Source organism: Mobula birostris, chromosome X, assembly GCF_030028105.1.
Source record: "Mobula birostris isolate sMobBir1 chromosome X, sMobBir1.hap1, whole genome shotgun sequence".
Taxonomy (NCBI): Eukaryota; Metazoa; Chordata; class Chondrichthyes; order Myliobatiformes; family Myliobatidae; genus Mobula; species Mobula birostris.
The window spans coordinates 52,280,031-52,305,295 of record NC_092402.1 but is presented as its reverse complement, the minus strand read 5'-3'; the positions used below and the strand labels follow the sequence as shown (position 1 = coordinate 52,305,295).

The following is a 25,265-nucleotide window of genomic DNA, read 5'->3' as shown; positions in this document are numbered from 1 at the left end:
TGTTTGGCATGCTGGCTTTCAGCCAGTGCACTGAGTGCAGGAGTTGGGAAGTCATGTTACAGGTATGCAAGGTGTTGGCAAAGTCACAGCTATGTCAGTAAAGGAAGGATTTACAAGGATGTTAGCTGGATTAGAGGGCTTGAGTTATAATGATAAGCTGGGGCTTTTTCCATGAAGTATGGGAGGCCGAGGGGTGTCCTTTGAGATGTTTATAAAATCATGAGAGGCATAGATAAAAAGGAATGATATTACTCTTTTTTTTCCCCAGGTTAGTATGGGAGTCAAAGACTACAGGTAGAAGGGCACAGGTATAAGGTGAGGGGGATATGATGGTGATGGATATGTGGAAGGAGCTGCTAGAGGTTGAGGAACGTACATAAAGAACATTTAAAAGTCGTGAGGACGTGGAAAGGGAAGGTTTGGAGGGATGTGGGCCAAGCGCAGGCGAATGAGACTGGCTTAGATGGGAACCTTGGTCGGTATGGGCCATCCTCCACGCTGTACGACTCTATGTACAAGGGGAGTGGAAAACTCCCAAAAGGAATAGGAATTAAGGGAAATTGTGCTGAGTGAGCCCAATCTTACCTCCACTCAAGCAATGGGACAATGAATTAAAGTAACTGCCCTCCCACCATTGATTATAGAGCCTCACAAGCGGCAACTGTACCAAATTGATTGTCAATGGGAAATTTCCCTCTTGTTCACTGCTAAGACCCTTCCCATGACCAGCCCTTTCCCTGTTCGAGTGACAGTAGGAACTTGGCCTGATATTCCCACACCCCTGTGGAAAACCAGACTCAAGTATTGGGTTGCGGGGGTGCTTACGGTTGTGGAGGGCAATTTTGTGAACTCAAGTCTGGTTTATGTCTGTTAGGGTTAACTGTGTAAGTATCTCAATGAGCAATTCACTTGGTGAGTTAATAATGTATAGGTTAATGCCACTGTGTCTCAGACTTCCCAATTTATACTATTGAAGCACAGAGTCATATAGCACAGAAACAGGCCCTTCAGCCCAGTTGGTGCATGCTGACCAAGATTCCCATCTAAGCCAGTCTCATTTGCCCATGTTTGTCCCATATCCTCTAAACATTTCTATCCATGTACCTGTCCAAGTGTATTTTAAATGTTGTTAATGTCCCTGCCTCAACCATTTCCTCTGGCAGCTCGTTCCATATATTGACCACCCTCTAGGTGAAAAGTTGTCCTCCAGGTTCCTATTAAATCTCTTCCCTGTGTTCTCTAGTTCTTGATTCACCAACCCTATGTACATTCACCCTATCTGCCCCCTCATTACTTTATACACCTCTAGGGTCACCTCACAGTCTCCTGTGCTCCATTGAATAATATCCCAGCCTGGCCAACCTCTCCCTCTAACTCCAGCCCTCCAGTCCTGGCAACATTCTGAATCTCTGCCCACTTTCCAGCTCAATGATGTCTTTCATATAGCAGGGTGACCAAAATTGAACCCAATATTCCAAGTATGGCCTCCCCAATGTCTTGTACAACTCTAACATGACCTCCCAACTTGTATACTCCGAGTAAACACAACCAGAACAAAAAAAACCACGGAAGTCCATTGTAGTGCAAAGTGATCAGAGTGGTCACAGTGTTACTGTACTGAGGTGGTGGTCAGGGTTGTACTGGCTGGTTCAGGAACTGAATGATTGAAGGGAAGTAGCTGTTCCTGGTGATGTGGGACTTCAGGTTTCTGTACCTCCTGTCCGATGGGAGCTGTGAGAAGGTGGGATGGCCCGGATGGTGGGGATCTCTGATGATGGACGTTGCCTTCCTGAGACAGCACCTCCTGTAGACACTACCCATGGTGGGGAGGGAGGGATGTGTCCGTGATGTACTGGACAGAGTCCACAACTCTCTGCAGCTTCACCCCCTGGCCTTTGTCCTTATCTCCACCCATTCCTCCTCCATCAATCTATCACTGCTTTCCATCCCTCCCCACCAGAACCCACCTACTACCTGCCTGATTTCGCATCACCCCTTCTCTCCACCATTTCATACCAGCTCTTCCCTTGTACTCCCTCACTCCAGATGAAGGGTCTCGATCTGAAATATTGACTTTCCATTGCCCTGTCCACAGATGCTGCCCGACTTGCTATGCTCCCTCAGCTCCTTTGTGGGATGCTCCAGATTCCAGCATCTGCAGTCTCGTGTCTCTCCATGTCTTAAGAGCTGGTTCTCAGACTTGCCCTGCAAATATCCATGACCCAAGGAGCTGCCCTTATATGTTTCCCTCTCTGCCAAAACAGACATCCATCTCAGGGCTTACATTTTTTCATTATCTCGTGCCCTCCCTCTTGCTCCTTGCACTGCGTTGTCTCTCCACTGTACGCCGCCCCAGACTCACACACTTGTCCCAACTAGGTCGGGATTTGCTCGACAAAGTGCTCAGCTCCCAAGCTGTTGAGGTTATAATCATGTGTAAGATGCGGTGAAAGACTTACTTACAGCAACATCGCAGGAACATAGCATCAGATAAACATTTGCAATGAGCACACGCAAAATGCTGGAGGAACTCAGTGAGTCAGGCAGCATCTGTGGAGAGGAATACACAATCTGTTTTCGGTTGAGCCTGACTTGCTGAGTTCTTCCAGCATTTTGTGTATGTTAGTCAGGATTTCCAGCATCTGCAGAATCTCTTGTGATTATGATTTGCAAGTAAAGCATAACTTCAAAATACAGTAAATGGTACATAATTTTTATAAGAAAGTATGCAATTAGAACAAAAGACACCCTTGTCCCCATCGGCCATAACAGCCAGGATCTCCCTTTTGGTGGCAGGCCATTTGAATTCTACTTCTCATTCCCACATTGACATGTCTATCCATAGCCTCATATACTGCCATGTTGAGGCCAGATGTAGATTGGAGGAGCAACATCTCATATTCCATTTTAAACTGACGGCATCAACTTCAATTTCTTTAACTTCCAGTAACCACTCTCTTCTGTTCCCCACCCCTCCTTTTGTTTTTCCTCATACCTCCAACTTCTTCACCACTCTCATGACCTGCCCTTCCCCTACACCTCTCTTCCTCTGATTCCCACCTCCTTCGCTTTATTCCATGGTCCACTGTCCTTTCCTTTTAGATTCCACCTTCTTCAGCCTGTTGCCTCCTCCACCGATCACTTCCTAGCTTCTCACATCATTCCCACTTCCCCCCTTCTCCACCACTACCTGCCTTCCTCCCCTCACTTGGATTCATCCATCACCAGTCAGCTCATGCTCCTTCCCCTACCCCTACTCCCCACCTTTTTATTCTTGCTTTTTGCCTCTTTTCTTTCCAGTCCCGATGAAGGGTTTTGACCTGAAACATCAACTATCCGTTTCCCTCCACAGATGTTGCCTGAGTCACTGAGGTTCTCCAGTGTTTTGTGTGTGTGGCCCTAGATTTCCAATAACTGCAGTCTCTCTGATGTCTAGAACAGAAAACCAAAGTCCATTGTAGAGCAAAGTTGCTATACTGAGGTGTGATTAGAGTTGTGTTGGTTGGCACAGTAGATACAGGCGTGTAATTCAGCCACAGTCATGGGCAGCTGCACAGTATGTTCACAGTGTGTTCGTGGTGGAGTACTCCCAGTTTGCTGGTGAGGAATTGTTCCATTGTGCTGAAATCATGTCCCTGCTTCCTGTTCCCTCTGTTCTGGAATCCCTCTACCAGGGGAGATACCCACTCACCACCCACCCTCTCCAGTCCCCACGCACCACCCCCTCCCAGAACCTGAAATTCCAACCATATTGCCTCTTGTTCCTCCAAATCCTCCAACCTAGTCATTCCTTCCCAATGGAACAGTCCCACCCTCCCAGACATCCCACGAGGGTTAATTTCACTCAGTACAGTAGGGAAATGGACTGTCAAATCTGGAATGTCTCCTGACCATCCACTCATGGTCACAGACTTTTCCCTAGAGTAGGGAAGTCTAAAAGTAGAGGGCATGATTTAAGGTGAGAGGAGAAAAGATTTAAAGGGGACCAGAGGTGTAAGATTTTCCACACAGAAGGTGGTCTATATATGGAACAGCTGGTTGAGGCAGGTACTTGGACAGGTATATGGATCAGAAAGGTTTAAAGGAATATGGGCCAAACATAGGCAAATGGGTCCAGCTCAGGAAGGCACCTTGGTCAGCATGGACAAGTTGGGTTGAAGGGCCTGTTTCGGTCCTGTATAACTCTATGGCTCAACATCTCATCTGCAACCAACTTGTCCTTGGATGTTCTGGACCATCTGCCACCCTCAGCCTTCGGAGGGAAGGGGTTCCAGTGATCAACAGACTTCTGAGAGTCAGAAATTCCTCTGCAGCTTTAGACCCAGAGAGTGGACCGTTTTTTCCTGAGATCCTCCTGTCTCGTTGAGACCTTCTCTGGTTCTTCTGAATTCGTCTTCTTGAGGAAAGTTTAAAAGTGATGTATGGGACAAGTATTTTACACAGAGCTGTACTGTTCTGTGTTCTCTGGTCCCAAGTCAGCAAGTTCTGGTGACAGGTACAGGAGCAGCTGTGCAGGAAGGAGATAGCATTGGGATGACTAACATTCCCACTGGCTCCTCCCTATGACCCCACTCTTCAGGTTGCATCTTTCACCCACATATCAAATGGTCTGTGGTGTGATTTCAGACACAGTTCTAAGGATCACCTACATGTTCATTTAGATTAAGTGATAGGGAATAAATACTTGTGCAGCTCAGTCTGGTGTGTATGTCTGTATCCCTCTCTGTCTACATCAGTGTATCACACACTCTCTCTTTCTGCATCTGTCCCTGTTTCTATATCCCTAACCTTTCCTATCCTCTCTCCCGTATATTTTGTGTGTGTGTGTGTATATTTATATCTCCTGTTCTTGCTCTTTTACACTCTCATTCTCCTCCTCGCCTTTTCTCTCCTCTCTCCCCCTCCCCTCCCCCTCTCCCTTCTCCCCTCCCCCTCTCTCCCTTCTCCCCTCCCCCTCTCTCCCTCCCCTCCCCCCCTCCCCCTCCCCCTCCCCCTCCCCCTCCCCCTCCCCCCTCTCCCCCTCTCCCCCTCTCCCCCTCTCCCCCTCTCCCCCTCTCCCCCTCTCCCCCTCTCCCCCTCTCCCCCTCTCCCCCTCTCCCCCTCCCCTCCCTCTCCCCTCCCCTCCCTCTCCCCTCCCCTCCCCCTCCCCCTCCCCTCCCTCTCCCCCTCCCCCCCTCCCCCTCCCCCCTCCCCCCCTCCCCCCTCCCCCTCCCCCTCCCCCTCTCTCCCTTCTCCCCCTCTCTCCCTTCTCCTCCCTCTCTCCTCCCCCCTCTCTCCCTTCTCCCCCCCTCTCCCTTCTCCCCCCTCTCTCCCTTCTCCCCTCCCCCCTCTCCCTTCTCCCCCCCTCCCTCCTCCCCCCTCTCTCCCTCCTCCCCCTCCACCCACTCTTTCCCTCTTCCCCCTCCTTGTTTCTCTATCTATTTGCTTCTTTCCGGCTCTCTATTTCTTTCTCTCTGTACAGTATTTCTCCCTCTTCCTCTCTCTGCTGCTTATCTCTTATTTGGCTCAGATTGGATAAATCCCCTGCAGTGAAGATAACCCTGGTGTATTCAGGTGCCAGCTGATGCGCATTCCCTGAACGAAACATTAATTATTTTCCCAGATAGGTGATCCAGAGCTTTGGCTTTGTGTTTACCTGGGCAGAGACGCACACTTAGACCTCATGATGATTGTTGTCTTTGTTCAGAAGGTAGAGACGAGTTAACCCATCCCACCCTTCTCCACCACCCTGCTGTATCCCTGCATGTGTATCTGCTGCTTCCAACAATTAACCTGTTCTGATTAACTAACTGGGATGGGATTGGTGGCAGAGGGCTTGTAGCTGGTGTGTGTATGAGTGTCTGTAAACACTATTAATGTGGCGCTGGGCTTGCGTGTATCAGCTTTATTAATATCTCACGGTGTCTCTCTCTCTCTCTCCTCCTCTGCTCCCACTGCCCCATCTTCTCACTTACCCCTTTTTGTACTCTTTTGGAATTGCAAGGAGCTGGTAAGGACGCTGACGTTTCGATTCTATTCCAGTCACTGTGAAGTTAGTGGGGGAGGAGAGTGGAGGGTGTGAATGTCGGTGGGGTGAGGTGGAGCGAAGCCTTTAAACCCTTTGGGAAGGGGCTGCAGTTTTAAAATCTGGAGCAACATACAGAATACTGGAGGAAATCAGCAGGTCAGGCAGCATCTGTGGAGGGATATATAGTTGACGCTTTGGGTTGACTGAAAAATGAAAGGAAGGGAGGTAGCTGGTGTGAAGAGATGGGCCAAAAGTTGTCAAGACGCGGGTGGATGCAGTTGTGGAGAGCTGATAGGCAGATGAAGGACGGGAGTGTGGAAATAGGGACAGGAGCTGGGGAGGACACAGGGCTGCAGATAGTGGAATTTAATGGCAGAGGAAGGTGGAACATGGACCCGAATAAGGGAGTGGGTAGGGCAAGGGGAACACTGACGGGAGTGTGAGGGTGATGGGCAGATACAGGGGTGGAGGAGGGTAGAGAAAGACAGGCTGATGGGTGGGGCTGGGGTGGGAGTAGATCGGAAGAAGAGAGAAAAGGGGTCAGGAAGGAGTAGGTTACCTGAAGTTGGAGGCTTATGTGTCTATGCAGTTGCACTTTAGACTACCTGGGGGAACTACAAGTTGCTATTCCTCGAAAGTGGGCAGTGGAGGAGCTGAACAGGAAGTATGGTGCAGAAATGGTAGAGGGGTGTTTATAGTAGCTGGCAGGCAGGAGCTCCACATTTTACAGTTTGTCACCTCGTTTCTCCCTTGAGGTCATGGGGAGAATGTATATAGACATACACAGAGGCAACACACACACACACACACACACACCAAACCAGCTCAATGGTACCTTCTCCACAGCAGGACGACCAGAACTGAATACAGTACTCTGAGTGCGGCTTCACCAGTATCTCGTACAACTACAGTACAACTCCCAGATTGGTGCTGTGACTGGTGAAGGTTAGTGAAAAACCAGAGGTGGCAAGGGATCTGACAGAGGTGTTTTAAACCAGGAAGGGTACAGACTGAGAGAGACTACTTCCACCAGGGGAAGGGGCTGAAGGAGCAAAGGTGGTGGGCTGATGAAGCAAGGGTGACAAGAGGAGAACCAGTTCCCACAGCAAGAAGGTTGGGTTGGTACTGCACTGAATGATGGGGGAGGGTAAGAGGCGGAGGTGGATTCAGCTGTAGCACTCTAAGCAAGAGGGAAGGATGAGAAAGAATTCAGAGGTGGGTAGGAGGGACTGGATTTGCCTCCTATCAGTTTGGCCATGCCCAGCTGACTGCTCTCCCCCACCTCCTCTTTGTAGGAGGAACTGAACAGCGACAGCGTTGAGCGCATTGTCGTGAACCCAAACGCATCTTACGACAAGTTCAAGGACAAGCGGATCAGCACCAGGGACATTGGTGAGTTTCTGCCCTGTCTGGGTCATCAGCTGGAGGTCCGGGATACTGGTGGGGTGGAGGGGAGCGTGGTTACTGGGATCCCAGAGGGCTGCTGCATTCTGGTGCCTCCAAGTCAAGAGGGCAGGGTTGTTAGTTGGCAGGGGGGAGATTTATAGAGAGGGATTCCCCCCCCCCCCACTCAGGGGAGTTTGGAATTTGGAACCTACTGCCTAAAGGGGCAGCGGAGGCAGAGACATTGGAGAATTTTCTGGACATTGGTGGTTTAACATTGGAGAAGTATCTGGGGCAGCTCTGGTGTTGTCAAGGCAGAGCAGGGTACCGACCATGTTTAAAGTTAAAGTGGAGTTTATTGTCACCTGCACAAGTCTATGTGTGCATGGGTACAGTGAAAACTTGCACCAGCATCACAGGCACATAGCATCAGAGACACAACATTCACAAGGAAAACATAAATTACCCACAAGTTTTATGAGAGAGCACAATTAAAACAAAAGAAAACAAACATAAATTATACACAATTTTTTACAAGAAAGAACACAGACAAGCAAAAGTCCATTATAGTACGAAGTGGTCACAGTGTTGCTGTACTGAACCGAATGATTGAAGGGAAGTAGCTGTTCCTGGTGTGGGACTTCAGGCTTCTGTACCTCCTGCCCGATGGGAGCTGTGAGAAGATGGGATGGCCCGGATGGAGGGGATCTCTGATGATGGACGTTGCCTTCCTGAGGCAGCACCTCCTGTAGACACTACCGATGGTTGGGAGGGAGGGATGTGTCCGTGATGTGTTTATAGGGCAGATTTCACAACTCTCTGCAGCTTCTTGTCGTACCGGCCCGTAATGCAACCAGTCAGGACACTTCCAACAGTACACCTGCAGAAGTTTGTTGGAGTGTTTGCTTAAAAGACACTTGAACAGGTTACATTAGAGGGAAATGGGCCGTATGAGGGCAAATGGGACTAGCTCTTCTTGGTCAGCATGGCTGAGTTGTGCTGATGGACCTGTTTCTGTGCTGTAATACACCCAAGTGTTGGTAAAGGGATTAGTGTAGAAGGGTTCTTGATGGTAATCATTGATATGTGGGCCGAAGGGCCTGTTTCTGTGCTGTATGACTTGCCTTTCACATTCCTCCCTCCTGGCTCCTGCTCAATCCCACGTCCCGCTAGCCCTCTGGCAACCTGCTTCTCGCCCAGGCACCCTGATTACAATGTGGCTGTCTTCACATTCCACAGATTTCTCCGACCGAATAAGCAAGGCGAGGCGGACTGGTTATGAGTCAGGAGATTACGAGATCGTGAGTACACAAGCCACCCCTTTTGCTGTAATTGCCATCCGAGACTCTCCAGGGGAGACCTGCCCACCGGTGGAGTTGGTTTCTCCTTAACGTCTTCTAGACTGCGAGGAGAATTGGAAAATTGCAATCCGTTCTGGTCGATCCGCGCCCCCCCCCCCCCCCCCCCCAATTTACAGGAAGGGTGTGGAGACTTTGGAGAGGGTGTAGAAGAGATTCATCAGGACACTGCTCGGATTAGAGAGCGTGAGCTTAGAAGGAGAGGCTGGTTTGATTTCTCTGGAGCAGCACGGGCTGAGGGGAGACAGATAGAGGTTGATCAGATTATGAGAGGCGTAGGTAGAGTAGACAGCTGGTGTCTTTCTCCCCAGGGTCAAAGTGTCTAATTCCAGAGAGTATTGGTATTGGTTTATTATTGTCATATATTGACTTTCAGATCAGATCAGATCATTACACAGTGTACTGAGGTAGAACAAGGTAAAACAATAACAGAATGCAGAATAAAGTGTCACAGTTACAGAAAAAGTGCAGTGTAGGTAGCCAACGAGGTGCGAGGTCATAATGAGGTGGATTGTGAGGTCAAGAGTCCATCTTATTGTACAAGAGGTTCATTCAGGAATTCGATAACAGTGGGGTACAAGTTGTCCTCAGGCCTTTAAAGTGAGCAGGAATAATTTCAAAGGGGATGTGAGGAGTACACAGAAAGTGGAGGAGGCAAATGAGACAGAGGTGTCCTGTGGGCTCGCAGATAAGCATGTGAATGTGCAGAAAATGGAGGGATGCAGACCAGCATAGGCAGGAGGAATTAGTTTAGAAATTGCAAATGGACTTGGGAGTCTTAATGCAGGAATCCCTGAAGTTAACTTGCAGGTTGAGTTGATAGTAAGGAAGGCAAATGCAATGTTTGCATTCATTTCTGGGGAACTAAAATTTAAGAGCGGGGATGCTTTGTAAGTCATTGGTCATACCGCACTTGAAGTACTGTGAGCATCCTGTCTAAGAAAGAATCTGCTGTCTCTGGAGAGGGTCCAGAAGAGATTTACAAGAATGAACCCAGGAATTAGAGGGTTAATGTATGAAGAGTGTTTGATGGCTGTAGGCCTGTACTCACTGGAGTTTAGAAAAATAAGGAGGAATCTCATTGGAACCTATTAAATATTGAAAGGCCTAGGTAGAGTATATGTTTCCAATAGTAGGAGAATCTAGGACCAGAGGACACAAAAGTTCAAAGTGCCCTTTTGACACCTTTGTGGCTTGATTTCTCTTTGTAAGAAGTGATAGCATTCAAGCTCTTCACAGCTGTCGAGCGTCCTTCACTGATTCACGTTTAGTCTGAAATTGCCATTTCGCCTGTTAGATGGCTTTCTGGAGGTTGTTCCTGGACCTCTTGTAACTTTCTTGGTCGTCAGACTTGATTGCCTGTGACTTGGCTCTCACCAGATTGCGGATCTCATGCTTCATCCAGGGCTTCTGGTTGGGGAAGACTCTGTGGGGACACACTTGTCTACAACTGTTTTAATAAAGTCAGTGATAACTATGGTGTGTTCATTCAGACCCAGAGGTAAGTCCTTGAACACAGCCCAATTCACCAGTTCGAAGCAATCCCTTAGCCACTCCTCTGCCTCCCGTGACCACCTCTTTGTTGTCCTAATCTCTGGAGCTTTGCTCTTTAGCCTCTGCCTGTATGCAGGTAGGAGAAGGGCAGCCAGATGATTACACTTCCCAAAATGTGGTCTGGGATGGAACAGTAGGCATTCCTTATCTTAATTTAACAGCGGTCTTGTGTGTTGAGACCTCTGGTGCTACAGGTTATATGCTGATGGTAATTGGGCAGGGTTTTCTTCAAACAAGCCTGATTGAAATCCCCGACTATGATATGAAATGCATCTGGATGGACAGTTTATTGTTTGGTGACAGCATCATGCAGTATCTCAAGCTATTGGTAAATAGAATGGTCAGCACTTGAGCATTAGGTCTTCAAGGTCGGGGGAACGTGAATACGACAAAACCGCCACATCAGAGAGTTTATCATGAAACAGCCTCAGAGGGATGTCCCTGGAGGACAGAGGTGATGAGGAATTTCTTTAATCAGAGGGTGGTGAATTAGTGGACATCATTGCCACAGATGGCTGTGGAGGCCAGATCCCTAAGGGAGTCCTCCATCAAAGGTTACAGGGAGAAGAGAGGAGAATTGGGTTGAGAGGGATAATGAATCAGCCATGATGGGATGGTGGAACAGACTCAATGGGCTGAATGGCCTAATTTTACTCCTATGTTTTATAGTGCCATGATTTTATGGATATGGACCAGGCTGAAGGGATAAGATACCATTAGTTTGATTAAGTTGGTACACGGTGGGCCAAAGTGGTTCCTGTACTGTTCTATGAGAGGGGAGCAGGCATGGGGTAATGCCAAACCCCACAGGAACCCCTCTTGAGTCCAACACCAGTCACCAAGGGGAGCTTTCATGCCCATCTTTAGCTTCGGGAGAGTGCAGATCCTCAGCATTGGATCTCGGTCCAAGGGTTTGTCTGCAGTTGCGTTGCAGACCCTGGAACAAAGATGGTCTCACCGAGATCACACTTTCAACAGGTTTTAACCTGAACCACAGAGAAGGTTCTGGGAAGTCTAGGAAAAGGGGCACAAGTCATGGGAACCAAGAGAGACTGCAGATTCTGTAATCTGGAGTAACACATGACGCACTGGAGGAATGCAGTGGCTCAGACAGCATCTGTGGAGGGAAATGCACAGTTGAGTTTTCATCTGGACAGCCCAGATCTACAGCTGGGACAGAGACACGAGGGCAAGGGCTTGGTGTGACCTCCTCCGCTAACCTACAAACGATAGGCTTGGGTAGGGTTTTCCTTCCGAGGAGACAAGAGGGGTAAGACATTGGTGTGGCTCCCTACCATCCCAGAGGGTAAGTTGGGGTTGGGTTCGTCCCTGGTGCAAACAGAAAAGGCAAGACATTGGTGTAACCTTCCTTCACACCAAGAGGGTAGGGTAAGGGCTTCTCCCCAGCACAGATAGAAAGGATGAGACAGTGGTAACTCCTCCCCTTCTATCTCCTGCAGAGTGATGATTGGGGTAGGGCAGCTTCTCATGGCAGGCAAAAACGGCAAGGCCTTGGTGTCATCTCCTCCCCTCACCCTCACAGGTCTAGGACGCCTCCAGAGCCAAACCTTGCTGTGACCTGCCCTCTCCTCCCAGTGGTTAGGTTGGTCTGGGACACCTCCCCTGTCAGACTTTGGTGTGAACCTGCTCTCTCTCTGTTCCCTGTACAGCTGGCCGAAGGGTGCGGGGCCAAGGAGAGTCCTCAGCAGAAGTACCAGCGTCTGCTGCACGAGATGAAGGAGCTGAGTGAGGAGGTGGAGCAGATTAAGGTGGGACCCGCGCTGGGTGGGAGATCTCACCATCTACCGCCCACCCCTCTCCCTTCACCCACTTGTTCCTTGACCCAGCTGTGATGCTAGTCTGACAGTGCATCATTCTCACAGTCCTCCTGCTCATGTCCCACTCAACAACTATAACAGTAACCCTCTCCTTCTACTGTATCTCTCCTCGTCTCCCTCTCAACAACTCCATAAAAGTAGCCCTCTCCTGTTGTATCCCTCCCCGTCTCTGTGACCCCCTCCCTTCCCTACAGCCTTCCCTATCTCTATAAACCCCTCCACTTTCTACATTACCTCTCTCTATACCTTTACTCCCACCCTAGCACTGGTCCAAGCACAGTGCAGTGTTCCCTAGGTAATATAACTTTTTCAGTAATATTATATTTCAACTGATATTGATTAAAGGCTGTCTATTGAACCCAGTGGACAGAGTGGAATTGCAGAAATCTTCCCACAACGCCGTGCATTCATTACGTCCACCTGAGATAATAAATCCCTTGGCTTGTAGCACCAGTTCCTGGGTTCATTCCAGACCCCAACTACTGGAGTGTGTGGAGCATGCACGCTCCCCCTACCCACAGTGCTCCCTCCTCACTGCCCCTCCCACAGAGTACATAGCCATAGTCACTGTACAGCACTCCCTCCTCACTGCCCCTACCACATCACTCCCTCACCACTGACTGCCCCCCCTCCCCGCAGTACTCCCTCTTCATCACCCCACCTGTGCCCTCCTCAATGCCCCTCCGGCAGTGTGATGCTCCCTCACCACCCCATCTGTCGTGTGGCGCTCCCTCCTCACCACCCTTCCCGCAACATGGTGCTCTTTCCCCACCACCCCACATTTCCACCTCTAGATTATGCACCTGTGGGTTTGAACTGTCGATCACACCCCCCCCAACCCTGACCCTTCTTGGGGACATGGCCTGACGTGGCATCTACACACCCGAGCTGGAAAGCCACCCAACTCCTCATTGAGGCGGTCTGAGGGAGGGCGGGTCAGACACGCCCCTCCCTGACTGACTGTCGTCTGGCCAGCAGAATTTGACAAAGGACGCGGCGGCGGAGGAGAAGCTGACTCCAGTGTCTCTGGCCAGCCAGGTGGCTGCCCTGAAGCAACAACTGGTCACCCTGCAGCTGGAGAAGGTGTTGGGTCCTGAGGCTACTGTTGACCTGACAGACCCTGAAGGAGCACTGGCAAAGTGAGTGGGGAAGGGAGAGGGGGACAGGGCGTGTCTTGATGACACTCTGGATGCCCTTCTCATTTTTCTTTATAAAAGTTTCAAAATCAGAATCAGGTTTATTATCACTCATAAATCATGAAATTTGTTGTTTTTGTGGCAGCAGTCCAGTGTAGGCAGAACAAATTACTACAGTTACAATAAAAAATAGTGAAAAAGAGGAATATCGAGGCAAATGCACAGGAATGCAAGAAGCTGCAGAGAGTTGTGGACTCAGCCCAGTACATCACGGACATATCCCTCCCTCCCCACCATGGGTAGTGTCTACAGGAGGTGCTGTCTCAGGAAGGCAACGTCCATCATCAGAGATCCCCACCATCCGGGACATCCCATCTTCTCACAGCTCCCATCGGGCAGGAGGTACAGAAGCCTGAAGTCCCACACTACCAGGTTCAGGAACAGCAACTTCCCTTTAATCATTCAGTTCCTGAACCAACCAGCACAACCCTAATCACTACCTCTGTACAGCAACACCGTGACCAGTTTGATCACTTTGCACTATAGTGGACTGATCTCACAGAAGTATGCTCATTCAGAAAGTCAGGAAATATGTAATCCAGGGGAACTTGGCTGTGTGGATTCAGAATTCATTTGCCCACATAAAGAAAAGGGTAGTACTAGATGAAGCATATTCTTCCTGGAGGTCAGTGGTGTTCTGCAGGAATCTGTTCTGTGACCACAATCTCTTTGTGATTTTTATAAATGATTCGGATGAGGAAGTGAAAGGGTGGGCTTGTAAGTTTGCAGATGACACACAGGTTAGTGGAGATATGGATCCTGTGGAGGGTTATTGTAGGTTGTAACGGGACATTGACAGGATGCCAAGCTGGGCTGAGAAGTGGCAGATGGAGTTCAGTCCGGAAAAGTGCGAAGTGATTCACTCCAGAAGGTCGAACATGAAGGCAGAGTACAGGGTTAATAGCAGTGTGGGGGAACAGAGGGGACCACCTCCGTAGATCCCTCAAAGTTACCACGCAAGTTGATAGAGTGGTTAAGAAGGCGTATGATGGGTTGGCCTTCATTAGTTGAGGGACTGAATTCAAAAGCTGTTAGATAGTATTGGAGCTCTATAAAACTCTCGTTAGACCACACTTGGAATACTGTGTTTAGTTTTAGTTGCCTTATTATAGGAAGGATGTGGAAACTTTAGAGAGGGTGCAGAGGAGATTTATCAGGGTGCTTATTAGATTAGCGAACATTTTTTATGAGGAAAGGTTGAGCAAGCTAGGGCTTTTTTTTTGGAGTGGAGGAGGATGAGAGAGAACTTTATAAAGGTATACAAGGTGATAAGAGGCATAGATAAAGTGGACAGCCGGTGCCTTTTTCCCAGGTGGCAATGGCTACAAGAGGACATACTTTTAAGGTGATTGGAGGAAAGTATAAGGGTGAAGTCAGAAGAACACAAGTTTCCTTACTAGAGAGTGGGGAACACACCGCTGGGGGTGGTGGTAGAGGTAGGTGCATTATGGACCTTTAATAGATTCTAGGCAAATTGATGAAAAAATAAGGGCTATGTGGGAGGGAAGGGTTAGATTGATCTCGGAGTAGGGGTAAAGGTTGGCAGAATATTGTGTGCCAAAGGGTTGGTAATGTGCTGTACTATTCTATGTTCTATACCATATATGGGACTTCAGAAAACAAACTATTTACAATTAAAATTAAAATATGGTCACCACTGTCCAAAACATACTCAAGCCTCTGAGGTGCCCATCGGTCCCAGAAATCCCTGACTGTGCCTGTGGACACCAGGTGATCCTTCTCCATAGACACCTAGGCACAGGTATCATCCCTGAAGCCGGTCAGCTCGGGAAGAGCCCTCAGCTGTCTGCTGCCTGGGCCTGTGACCAGCCAAGCCCAGGAGCAAACCCACCAGGAGAGCCCTGAGCAACCCACCCCTATGGTGATCGAAGATCAAGAGCATAGGGCTGACGTGCAAGCAGACTCGAGGAGCAGCTCCTTCAGACATTCAAAGAGGCTGCAACCTCTCGCATGTCATGTAAGACCACAAGACATAGGAGTCTGCTCTGCCATTCCATCATGGCTGATTTATTTTCCCCCTCAACCCCATTCTCTGTGGCAATGAATTCCGTAGATTCTTGTTACTCCCGTGAAGGAGGAGGTACAGGAGTCTGAGGACACACACTCAATGATTCAGGAACAGCTTCTTCCACTCTGCCAACAGATTTCTGAATGGTCCACAAACTGATGAACACTACCTCATTATTCCTCCTTCAGACTATTTATTTATTATTGTAACTTACAGTCATTCTTTATGTCTGGCACTGTACTGCTGCCACAAAACAACACACTTCACAACATATGTCAGTGATAATGAACTTGATTCTAATTCTGCTGGGGAACCTTGGTGGACAAGGACATGGTTCCCTGAAAAGTCAAAGTCGACTTTATTGTCAATACACACACAAGTGCTGGAGGATTTCAGCTTGTCGGGCAGCATCTATGGAGGGAAATGGACATTTGCCGTTTCGAGCCAAGACCCTTCCTCAGGGTTGGAAAAAAAGAGGGAAGGATAAAAGGGTGAGGGAGAGGAGGAGATGAGCTGGCAGGTGGAGGAGTGTACAGGTGAGGGGGAGAGAGGGGAATGAAAGGGAGTTGTGTGCAAGGCTGAGAGGTAATTCGTGGGAGAGGTAAAGGGCTGAAGAAGAAGGCACTTGATTTTTATTCTGTGTCGGGCACTGTTTCTGGTAACTGGTTCAACTTTTGTTCCTTCCCCCACCCCCTTGCATCCACCTATCCACCTCCTTCTTCCCCCCCACTCCACCTTCCTCCTCCTCTTCATCCTCCCTCTTCTTTCCTCCCTGTTCCCCTTCCTCCTCCCCTCCTCCTCACTCCCTTCAACCTTCTCCCCTGCACTCTTTCCACCCTTCTTCCCTCTACCTTCCCCTTCCTTTCACTGCTCCTCCCCCATCCCTCTCCATCTTACTTCCCTCCCCTCCTTCCCTTGCCCCCTCACTCCAGGCGCCTGCTGGCACAGCTGGAGGCCACCACCAAAGAGGGAGTGCCAGGCCCGACTGGGAAAAGCCCTGCCAAAGGAGGGGAGGGCAATGCAGTCACCTACGAGCTGTACTACAGGCCTGAGCAGACCCGCTTCACCCAGGCTGCAAAGGTAATGGGGAGGAGCAGGCAACGAGAGGGTGGGGAGGGGAGAGGGAAGGGTAGAGAGGGTCAAAACCTGTGGCCCAAGTTTTGGCCACAGATTGCTGGCTCTTGCCTCCCACATGGACTGAGGAAGACGTTCAGCACTCCTACTCCAACTGCAATAGTTGAGGAGGGTAAGCATTAATTTCATGTGTGTTCCTTTCTCACAGCTGGCAGAGCTGGAAAAACGAATGGCAGAACTTGAAGCGGCTGTGGGAACCAGCTCGGACAGACAGGTACAGAGAGGTCCAGGGCTGGCACAGACTGGTATAGATTGATATAGACAGATTAGAGGGGTGGGACAGACATGTATATGCCCATTATAGGCAGTTATAGACAGTAAAAGGATGGGACAATCATGTACAGACAGTTATAAGCAGGTATGGGGTGGAACAGACAGGTATGGGTGCAGGACAGACAGTTTTGCGGTGTAGGACAAACAGGTACATAGGGTCATAGACAGATACTGAGGTCAGACAGGCTGTTACAGATAGATATAGGTAATGTTTAAGAGGCATTTATTCAGGCACACAAACAGGCAGGGAATGGAGGGATGTTTACGATGTGTAGGCAAATCTGATTAGTTTCCATTGACACCATTGCTAGCATAGACATGGTAGGCTGTGGGGCCTATTCCTGTGTGATGTGGTGGGCAGATCTGTGCATGACTTTTGGTGACATCTGATTCTTGCTTCCCACAGAACCCATTGACTGTAGCACTGCAAGACTCCTCTCTCATGGTGAGCATCTCCATTCCTTCATGCTGTAATTGGAGGGTGAGGTTGAGAATCGGGGAGGTGGAGATGCTGAGAACGTGGGAGAGAAAGGAATGGGATCAGTGTAGACAGGTGGGCAATGGTCAGCATGGACCATTGGACCACAGAGTGGGTCTGTTTCCTGTGATTGGTCATGGCCACCGAAAGGGGTGATGGGTGGGTTCACACGTCGAGTGCCCATTACCCAAGGTGTGATGGGCATTCACAGAGTTTCAGTAAGTTAATGTGGTTCGATTGGGCGGTCGGACACAGGAAAGGTCTGTGTTGGAGTGGAGAGTTTATTCATAAAAGTACAACAATCTCACAGCTAGGCCTCTGAGGGAGTGTTGGCACTCTGGGGATTCTCCTCTCCTGGTGCAGAAGGAGCTTCACTTTGAGTCTGGCTCCAGGATTATCTGGTGGGACAGTGTGGAGGGAGATTCACTCTGTGTATGACCCTGGGAGTGTGTGATGGGACAGTGTGGAGGGAGATTCACTCTGTGTCTGACCCTGGGAGTGTGTGATGGGACAGTGTGGAGGGAGATTCACTCTGTGTCTGACCCTGGGAGTGTGTGATGGGACAGTGAGGAGGGAGATTCACTCTGTGTCTGACCCTGGGAGTGTGTGATGGGACAGTGAGGAGGGACTTCCACTCTCCGTCTCCTTGCCCTGAGAAGTGGTGTGATTTACTTTTCCTGTTTCCAGGGAGCAGTTGAGATACTCCAGGCCAAAGTGAGCACGTTGGACCCAGCAACCTTGGACCAGGTTGAAGCAAGGCTGCAGGTGAGTCGTAGGCAGAGTATAGAGAGGTCAGGGCATTAGGAAGGGTGACCGAGCTATCGGTAAACTGTGTAGCTGATAGCTCTGCTGGCTCTCTGACCTTCACAGAGCCAGGCATTCAGGAGTGGCTGTGTCAGTGACCAGGAGAGTGGGAGGTAGAAGTGTAACTAGAACCAAATTGGTGGCTAACTCGCAAAGGTTGGGCCTGAAAAGCACAAATGTCTTGGATGATACAGGAGTGGTGCTGAGGTAGTGCCTCATCGAGGCAGGTGCAGTACTGAGGAAGCACCATGTTGGACAAGGGGTGGCACTTAAGTGAGCCATCAGATCCTCCTGTCGTGTGTACGCAGGTACAGTGAAACACTTATCATTCAAAACACAAGTTCATCAGGGTATATCCCGATAGCTTTTCCCCTTCACATACCTATCCAGGTCCTTCTTAAATTATACACACCTGAACCACTTCCTCTGGCAGCACATTCCATATGCTCACCATCCTCCGTGCGAATAAGTCGCCTCTCAGGTTGCCTTTAAATCTTTTCCCTCACCCTTATACCTCCTAGTTTTAGGTTCCCCTACCCTGGGGAAAAAGACTTAGCATCCACCTTATCCAAGTTCCTTTTAATCTTAAACGCTTCTACAAGGTCACCCCTCATTCTCCAACATTCCAAGGAGTGAAAACTGAGCCTGGACAGCCTCTCTCTCTAACTCAGTCCCTCTAGTCCTGGCAACATCCTCATAAATATTTTCTGTGCTCTTATCAGTTTAACCACATATACAAGAAGGTAACCAAAACTGTACACAATATTCTGAGTGTGGCCTCACCAACGACTTGTATAACAGCAACATAATGACCCAACTCTTGTACCCAGTACCCTGATTGTGGAAGGCTAGTGTGCTGAACTCCTTTCTCAGCACCTTGTCCAACAAACTATGCACTTGTCCTCTGTTTCATTACACTCCTTCAAAGAAATGCAGACAGTGCTCCAGCTGTGCCCAACCAATATTTTATAAAGTACTGCAGCCTTCTAGTTCTTCTACGCCGAGTCCCAACTAGTGATGGCAGGTGTCTTGTATGGACCTTCAGAGACCTTTGGACAAGTACACCGAGGCCCTCAGTGACCACAGGTGGGTTGGCTCTACATAATCATAAGACAAAGGAGCAGAATTAGACCATTCAGCTCACCGAGTCTTCTCTGTAATTCGATCATGGCTGATTTATTATCTTTCACATCCCATTCCCCTGCCTTCTCCCTGTTGATAATTAAGAACCTATCCACCTCAGTTTTAAATGTACCTCCACAGATTCACCACCCTCTGGCTAGAGAAATTTCTTCTCATCTCCTTCTGATTCTAGACTCCACCACTATATGAATATCCTCTCCACATCCACTCTATCTGAGCCTTTCAATATTCGTTAAGTTTCACTGAGATTTCCCTCCCCCTTGTTCTTCTAAACTCCAGCGATAACAAACGCTCCTTATATGTTAACCCTCTCATTCCCAGGATCATTCTCGTAAACCTCCTCTGGACCCTCTCCAATGCCAACACACCCTTTCTTAGATATGGGGCCTAAAACTGCTCGCAATACTCCAAATGTGTTCTGACCAATGCCTTATAAAGCCTCAGCATTACGTCCTTGATTTTCTATTCTGGTCCTCTTGAAATGAATGCTAACATTGCATTTGTCTTTCTTACCACTGACTCAACCTGCAAGTTAACTTTCAGGGAATCCTGCACGAGGTCTCCCAAGTTCCTTTGCACCTCCCATTTCTGAATTCACTCCCCATTTAGAAAATAGTCTTCGCCTTTATTCCTTCTACCAAAGTGCATGACCATAGTTTCCTACACTGTATTTCAACTGCCACTTCTTTCCCTCTTCTCCTAATCTGTCCAAGTTCTTCTGCAGCCCTCTACCTATCTTCCACAAAACCATCAATCCCATCAATGTCATATAATGTGAAAAGAATCGGTCCCAACACTAACCCCTCCAGAACGCCACTGGTCACTGGCAGTCAACCAGAAAAGGCTCCCTTTCTTCCCACTCATTGCCTCCTGTCTGTCAGCCAATTTCCTATCCATGCTAGTGCAGTGCCTTGAAAAAGCATTCAACCCCCACAACTATTTTCACATTTGACTGTCTCATTTTCTAAATTTAAAATATATTGAAGTAGGATTTTTTGAGCTAATCTACAAAATATTGTGTATCATACCAAATCAAAAGAAAAATTCAAAACCTGTCAACAGTTTACCAAAAATTAAAAACCAAAATTGTGAGGGTGAAAAAGTACTCATTCCCTTTGTATAATTACTACACTAGCTTTCCTCAGCTGCAATACTGTATACTACCTTACCAACTCAATTTGCAGATGTAGAAAATTGGAGGATCACCTGAATGTATTGCCCCTCTCTTTGTAAGATCCAACATATGATAGACCAAACCAAAATGAAGACAAAAGAGCATTCAAGGCAAGTCAGGGAAATGATAATAGAGAAGCACAAATCTGGGGAAGGGTACCAGACCATCTCAAAGGCACTGAACATACATCAGAGCTCAGTGCAGTCCATTCGTCATGTAAAAGCAGAAAAACTATGAAACCACAGCCACACTGCCTGGGTCAAGCTGCCCCTCTAAACTTAGTCACCGGAGAAGAATGGCACTTGTAAGAGAGGCTCCTGTGTCGCCAACAGTCACTCTGAGTGAACTGCAGAAGTCAGCGGCTGCAACTGGAGATGAAGTTCTCATCACTCCACAGTCTCTAAGGCCTTGGACAAAAAGCGTATTTATGGAAGAGTAGCAAGCAAGAAGCCCTGGCTAAAAAAAAAATCAAACACATCCTTGCCTGGAAAGACTTAGCAAAGTGTAATTTAGAAGATACTGTAAAGATGTGGAAGAAGGTCTTGTGGTTGGATGAAACTAAAGTGGGACTTTCTGGCCTCAACACATGTGGCATAAATCTGTGTGGCACATCAGCCAGGTAACACCATCCCTACTGTAAAGTACGGTGGAGATAGCATCATGCTGTGGGGATGTTTTTCAGCAGCAGGGACTGGAAATCTGATCAGGATTGATGGGAAATGCTGATAAATACAGACAGACCCTGGTTAAAAACCTGTTGGCCTCTGCCAAAAAGCTTAAACTAGGCAAGAAGTAGGACAATGACCCAAAGCACACTGCCAGAGCAACCATGGTGTGGCTTCAAATGAAGAAAATTGATGTCCTTTCAGTGGCCCAGTCAGAGTCCTGACCTTAACCTGATCGAACATCTCTGGCAAAACCTCAAGATTGCTGTCCACTACCGCTCCCCAACTAACCCGGCACAGTTTGAGCAATTTTGCAAGGAGGAATGGGCAAATCTTGCTCCATTACATTCTGCAAAGCTGATAAGAGACTTATCTGAAAAGACTACTGGCTGTAATAGCTGTGAGAGGTGGTTCAACTAATACTGAGCAAAGGGGGATGAATACTTTTAAACTGCTGACATTTCAGTTATTGAATTTTTAGTTTTTCATGCTTTACAATTTTCCCACCTGATATTTCCTCAAAGAATTCCAACAGATTTGTCAGGCAAGATTTCCCCTTGAGGAAACTATGCTGACTTTGGCCTATTGTATATAGTGCCTCCAAGTACCCAGAGAGCTCACAGCACAGACCTGATTTACTCCACAGGAGATCAGACTTGGGGAGCTGTGTCTCTGCTATCACCTCCTGTGGCTTGGTGCCTTCCTTAATGCCAGTGTTTTTGCTTCCTGCAGAGCGTCCTGGGGAAGCTGAATGAGATTGCCAAACACAAGAAGGCCAACGAGGACGCAGAGACCCAGAGCAAGGTCTGTTTCTGACCCACGCCCTGATTCTTCCGCACTGTGAAACCCCATTCACATCGGTATAGTCCATCACTACCCGACCCCCGCTCGCCCGCACTGTCCGACCCTACAGTACGTGATTGACCACACACCTTCCCCCACCCTTCCCTCCATTCCACATCACTGTCTGATCCATTGCGGGCTATCCTGTTCTGTCCTTTTTTGGCACTCCATAGTTCCTGCACCTTGTTTACTCTCTATCCCAGCACTCACTTATTCTCTCAGTTTTCCCCTCCCTGTTCATTCATATTGTTCCCTTCCTCCCTCTCCCATCCTCCCTCCCCTCCTCTCTCCCTCACTTACTCCTTCTCCCTCCCCTCCTCCCTTCTCCCTCCTCCCTTCTCCCTCCTCCTTTCCCCTTCCCCTCTGCCCTTCCCCCTCCTTCCCTCTCTCCCCCTCCCTTGCTCCCCCTCCTTTCCTTCCCTCTCTCCCCCTCCTTTCCTTCCCTCTCTCCCCCACCCTCACACTCCCTCCCTCCTTCTCTCCATCCCTATTATTTCCCCTCGCTTCCTCCGTCCTCTCCTCGTACCCATCCCACACCCCAGCTCTGCCCCTCCTCGTGCTCCCAGTACTCCACCCCTCAGCTCTCCCTCCCGGCGCAGCGCTGCTCTCCCACCCACTGGGTGAGTTTACAACCTTGTCTGTGCACTGCAGATCGCCCAGCTGTACGACCTGGTGCAGAAGTGGGATGGAATGGCCACCACCCTACCGCAGGTTGTGGAGAGACTGGTGGCCGTGAAGGATCTGCACGAGCAAGGTGAGGGATTCCCCCTCCCCCCCCACCCCGTGTGCCTGTGAGTGCACGCATGTGTGAGCGTTTCTCTTTTCTCTGCCTCTCTGTGTCTGTGTGAATATGACAGTGCTGTGGACGGCGGATGTGAGTTTGGGTGCGAGTGCCGAGGTGTGTCCGATGTGACGTTGTGTGACGTTGCTGTGTCCTGGTTTCAGCCATGCAGTTTGCTCAGCTGCTCGCTCACCTGGACTCCACACAGCAGGCGATCACCGGCTCCATGAGGGACAACAGCACGCTGCTGACACAGGTAGGGCTGCCCACAGGCAGCGGGGCCAGGATACCGATCAGGAGGATAGGGAGGGAGAGCAGAGGGAAAGGAAGGACATTTGGGAGGCAATGGCAAGGGGAGGGAGGGGGGAGTGAATTGGAGGGGCTAGGAGATGGAGGGGAGAGGGGTTGGAAAGGGGGAGGGGATGAGAGGGAGAGGTGGATTGGGGAGTGATGGGAGAGAGGGGGAGGAGGGATAGTGAAATGGGAAGGGATAGGGGAAGTGCAAGTGAAGGTCAGAGGGGAATGCAACAGGAACTCTGGGAATTGAAGTGGAAGTGTAGCAGGGAGTTCAGGGAGAAGGATGGTAGCCTGCACAAACTGAACAGGCTGAGTGTTCTCTGACCTCTCCACTCTCCCCCCTCCCTTGGGCAGGTACAGCAGACCATGAAGGAAAATATGGCACTGGTGCATCAGAACATCATTAGCCTGGACACACGCATGAGGAAGCTGGCAGCATAGGAATGCACTCCCTCCACCCCAGCGACGTACTGTCCATTGATCCCATTGGAGAAGAGGAAGAAGGGAGGAAGGGGGACCAGCACTTCATTTCCCCATCCAAAGGCTTGGCTTAGAACTGTATCCTGCATCTTCCCTCCTCAGGGTGGAGGGGGGGTTTCCCAGACATCGCATCTCTCATTTGTCTGACCTCACCCCTCCCCCAGCAATCTGTAACCGGAAATGCTCCACTGAAAATGGGGTACCTTGTCTGTAAACTAACAGCTCCTGCATGCACTCTCACTGGAAGAGACATTAAAGGACCTCCACTCTCCATTTGTGTCCCACTCCAGCTTCCTGTTCAAGTTTGCGTGGGTGGAAGGGAATGGTCTGGTGGGGTGGGGTAACGGGGAGATTCACTCTGCCTGACCCCAGGAGTGTGTGATGGGACAATGTGCGGGGAGCATCTCTCTGTGTCTGACCCTGGGAGTGTGTGATGGGACAGTGTGGAGGGAGATTCACTCTGTGTCTGACCCCGGGTGTGTGTGATGGGACAGTGTGGAGGGAGATTCACTCTGTGTCTGACCCCGGGAGTGTGTGATGGGACAGTGTGGAGGGAGATTCACTCTGTGTCTGACCCTGGAAGTGGGTGATTGGACGGTGTGGAGGGAGATTCACTCTGTGTCTGACCCTGGGAGTAGGTGATGGGACGGTGTGGAGGGAGATTCATTCTGTGTCTGACCCCAGGAGTGTGTGATGGGACGGTGGGGAGGGAGATTCACTTTGTCTCTGACCCTGGGAGTGTGTGATGGGATGGTGTGGAGGGAGATTCGCTCTGTGTCTGACCCCCTTTTTTTTTTTCAAAATTCTTTATTACAAATGTCGGTGCTATACAATATTTACAAAACCAGTGACTAACACATTTACTACACTACAAACAGACAATACATGTTAAACCAATATATTGCCATCCACATCAATGATGGCATTTACACCCCGTGGAGCCCAACGGTCTCGGAACATCTCGACGGTCGCCGTGGACTGTGAGTATTCCTTTTCAATGTTCACCCGGGCTCGAACATACCCCCTAAACATAGCCAGGCAGTCCGCCCGGGGAGAACCTCCTGCCACCCTTTTCCAGGAGCCACGGATGGCAATTTTCGCCAGCCCCAGGAGCAAGTTGACAAGGACATCCTCATCCCTCTGTGCCCCCCTCCTTACTGGATGACCATATATGAATAGGGTGGGACTGAAATGCAACCAGAAGGCGAGAAGCAGCCCACGCAAATATGTGAAAAGGGGCTGCAGCCTCACACACTCCACGTACATATGGTACACGGTCTCCTCCAGCCCGCAGAAGTGACACGCGGCTGGGAGATCCGTGTACAAACTAAAGAACTTATTGCAGGGCACCGCTTTATGCAGCACCCTCCAGCTGAGATCCCCAAGGTGCATGGGAAGGACTCCCTTGTAGAGGGACTTCCATTGGGACCCCCCTCACCTCCAGGTGGGAAGACCGACCGCCATGGCGTGTCGGGACGGTGGACAAATGCTAGGAAGTGGAGGGTGTGGAGCAGCAGCCCATAAAGGTACCTCCTGCCTGCATCCCTGAATGGGATTGTGGGTGTTGATGAAAGACGGCTCAAGTTGTGTGGATTCGTCTCTCGGGTAAGGCTGCAGGGCCTGGGCCCGACGAGCAGCTCAGCCCGAGTCGTTCCACACACCTGAGCCGCACTGACATCCGTTGAGACAGGGCAAGGGTCGGCCAGGACCCCGCCCTCTGCCAGAGGAGGGGATTCCCGGCCTGAGGCAACCATGTTCCAGACTCTCAGTAGGTCCTGATAGAAGCCGGGCAGCCTCTGCAAAGCAGCACGGCTAACGCCCGCCGGTG

At 49.6% G+C, this 25,265-nt stretch overlaps 1 protein-coding gene across 2 annotated transcripts in view; it reads left to right on the top strand.

Moving 5' to 3' along the window:
• The window catches only part of dctn2 (dynactin 2 (p50)), a 35,448-nt gene extending 11,740 nt beyond the window's left edge, over positions 1-23,708 (top strand). For both annotated transcript variants that reach the window (XM_072249446.1, XM_072249445.1), the window contains 12 exons: positions 7,303-7,399; positions 8,630-8,691; positions 11,973-12,071; positions 13,119-13,279; positions 16,298-16,445; positions 16,648-16,713; positions 17,179-17,217; positions 17,938-18,015; positions 21,769-21,840; positions 22,531-22,633; positions 22,825-22,916; positions 23,312-23,708. In XM_072249446.1, the coding sequence (XP_072105547.1) occupies positions 7,303-7,399; positions 8,630-8,691; positions 11,973-12,071; positions 13,119-13,279; positions 16,298-16,445; positions 16,648-16,713; positions 17,179-17,217; positions 17,938-18,015; positions 21,769-21,840; positions 22,531-22,633; positions 22,825-22,916; positions 23,312-23,398 (1,104 nt within the window). In that variant the 3' untranslated portion in view covers positions 23,399-23,708. The remainder of the gene's footprint in view (positions 1-7,302; positions 7,400-8,629; positions 8,692-11,972; positions 12,072-13,118; positions 13,280-16,297; positions 16,446-16,647; positions 16,714-17,178; positions 17,218-17,937; positions 18,016-21,768; positions 21,841-22,530; positions 22,634-22,824; positions 22,917-23,311) is intronic.
• Positions 23,709-25,265: the final 1,557 nt, after the last annotated feature.